The sequence below is a fragment of the Amphibalanus amphitrite genome, unplaced genomic scaffold (assembly GCF_019059575.1).
Source record: "Amphibalanus amphitrite isolate SeventyFive unplaced genomic scaffold, NRLGWU_Aamphi_draft 001603F_arrow, whole genome shotgun sequence".
Taxonomy (NCBI): domain Eukaryota; kingdom Metazoa; phylum Arthropoda; class Thecostraca; order Balanomorpha; family Balanidae; genus Amphibalanus; species Amphibalanus amphitrite.
Window position 1 is genome coordinate 134048 of NW_024883096.1, and position 2107 is coordinate 136154.

General features: G+C 51.9%; 1 protein-coding gene across 1 annotated transcript; it reads left to right on the plus strand.

Moving 5' to 3' along the window:
* Positions 1 to 759: 759 nt before the first annotated feature.
* Positions 760 to 1149, plus strand: LOC122374096 (metabotropic glutamate receptor 3-like; the record flags this gene model as incomplete). The annotated part of the gene is made up of 1 exon (XM_043352641.1): positions 760 to 1149. A coding segment is annotated over exon 1 (390 nt), but the record flags the coding sequence as incomplete, so codon positions are not given.
* Between the last annotated feature and the right edge of the window lie 958 nt (positions 1150 to 2107).

The window sequence follows — 2107 nt, forward strand, 5'->3', positions numbered from 1 at the left end:
CCCACGTCCTCAAGAACTCTCCGCTCTTGTTATGCTTTTCGTGTTAACCCGCGGCTCACCCAATGTAAACGTACCCCCGCTACGTGACCGTAAGTTGAACAGCGCAGATTCACAGAATGCCTTCGATCGGACATTACCCAGATTGCATGTGCAGTCTGCTCTGCCCGCAGTGGCAAAGTTGTTCAGACATATCGACCCGGAGCGCGGCACGTGAGAGGTGACCGAATCCTTTATTGTAGCGCCGGAGGGTGCGGTGCGGGACTCGTCGCGTCACGTGCAACAGGCGGGTGCAGCACGAGCGGCCAGCACACCTGACTGGGGATAGCGTGACTAAGCCGACTGGGACGGACGCCGCGTTCAGCAGCTACGGCATTTGATGCTGTGAAATAATGTCATGTGTTGGAGGGTGATGAATGATGTCATATTTTTATGTGCGGATCCAAATACAATGGGAAACGTTGGTATTGTGTCTTTTGAAACCTCAGCTTCTTCATTTGTATTTGCTTCTTGAAAGTCATTCCCATGTCGTCTTCTTCTGTCATAGAGTTAGATTTCGGACTCTTTCAGCTCTTTCAGATCTGATGTTTGTATTTCCAATCGGACCATATATCTGAATATGCAGCGCACTTTTGCCTTTCTAGCCCGGCGTGTCCGGCTAGCTAGCTCGGTTCTAGAGCTGATAGTGGCGAACCAGCCATTGCTTTTCTAACCGGCTATGGTCTGTTGTGTCGTTCCAGATCCCATGACCGCAGCGGCAGCATGACGGTCGCCGGGCGGAACTCGGGTGCTCCGCCGCTGGTGCGGGCACTGGTGCCGACACTGGTGTTGGTGCTAACCATCACCAGCGGACTCATCAGCGCCGAGAGCAGCGAGCCGCGCGTGGTGCAGCTGCCGGGAAACGTGACTTTCGGCGGCCTGTTCCCGATGCACGAGCAGCGTAGCAGCGACGGCCAGGCCACCTGTGGCAAGATCAAGGAGGAGAAGGGCATCCAGCGTCTGGAGGCCATGCTCTGGGCCGTGGACGAGATCAACCGCGACCCGCGCCTGCTGCCGGGCATCGAGATCGGGGTGCGCATCCTCGATACGTGCAGCAGTGGCACGTACGCCCTGGAGCAGTCGATGGAGTTCGTTAGGAGCAATATGAACCAGGTGAGTGGCGAGGTGTTTAATGAGCGGGGTGAGTCGTGGGAGGGGAGGGTCCGACGGGGTCCCACCGACATGGGGAGGGGCTGCAGAGATCTATGCATCCGTATCATAGAAGAAACTGACATTTCCGAGAGCTGGACATAAAGTTACCTCAAACTATAGCTAAAAGTTTCCATTCAGGATTATGTAAGAGTTTAATAAGGCAGAGTATTTCATTTTTAGCGTCCAATAAACTTCTGAATACCATCAAGCGACCGAGGAGCCCTGCTGTGCGGCGGAAGTTCGGTCCCTAGTCGCGGTAGAGCTCAGATCATCAATTATGTTCAACACTGATGAGATTAGAGCCATCTTTACTTGAGATTGTCTACAGGACCAGGGTGCATAATACAACAGCGCGCCAAAATCAAGGAAGCTGCAATACTCACTACGAAACGCTTTGCAGCATTTGCCAAAATAATGTTATTTTGTATTAGATCTAGGGTGAAATTAACGCTCATTCAATTGTTACATAAATCGTATGTGGCAGAAACAGAAAAAAGAAAAAAGAACATATTATTGCACATTTGATATGTAAGCCTCGTAATATGTGGTCCTCTGCCCCCCCCCCCCCGCCCACTTAAAAACGGAAGTAAGTATAAAAAATATTCCCTATCGCAATAAAAAATATACTTTTAGACTGTTACTCCTTCACATTTAGCATACATGCATCAATTAGAGCAAATAATGGGGCCGTTTTAACCGTAATTCAAGACAAATATCGCACTGACCACTAACCACACAGACCTGGGGTTAGGTAGCTGCTCCGACCGACCCGGCCCGGATCGGCCTGCACCGCGGCCGGCTGGAGGCGACTCCAGTCGATGGCTATTGCTCCGTCGCCTCCCGTACAGCGGTCGTTCTTGCGCGCTTCATTCCGTGAAAAGTGGTGGTTACCGGCCTGGTACGGACATTTGGCCGGGAG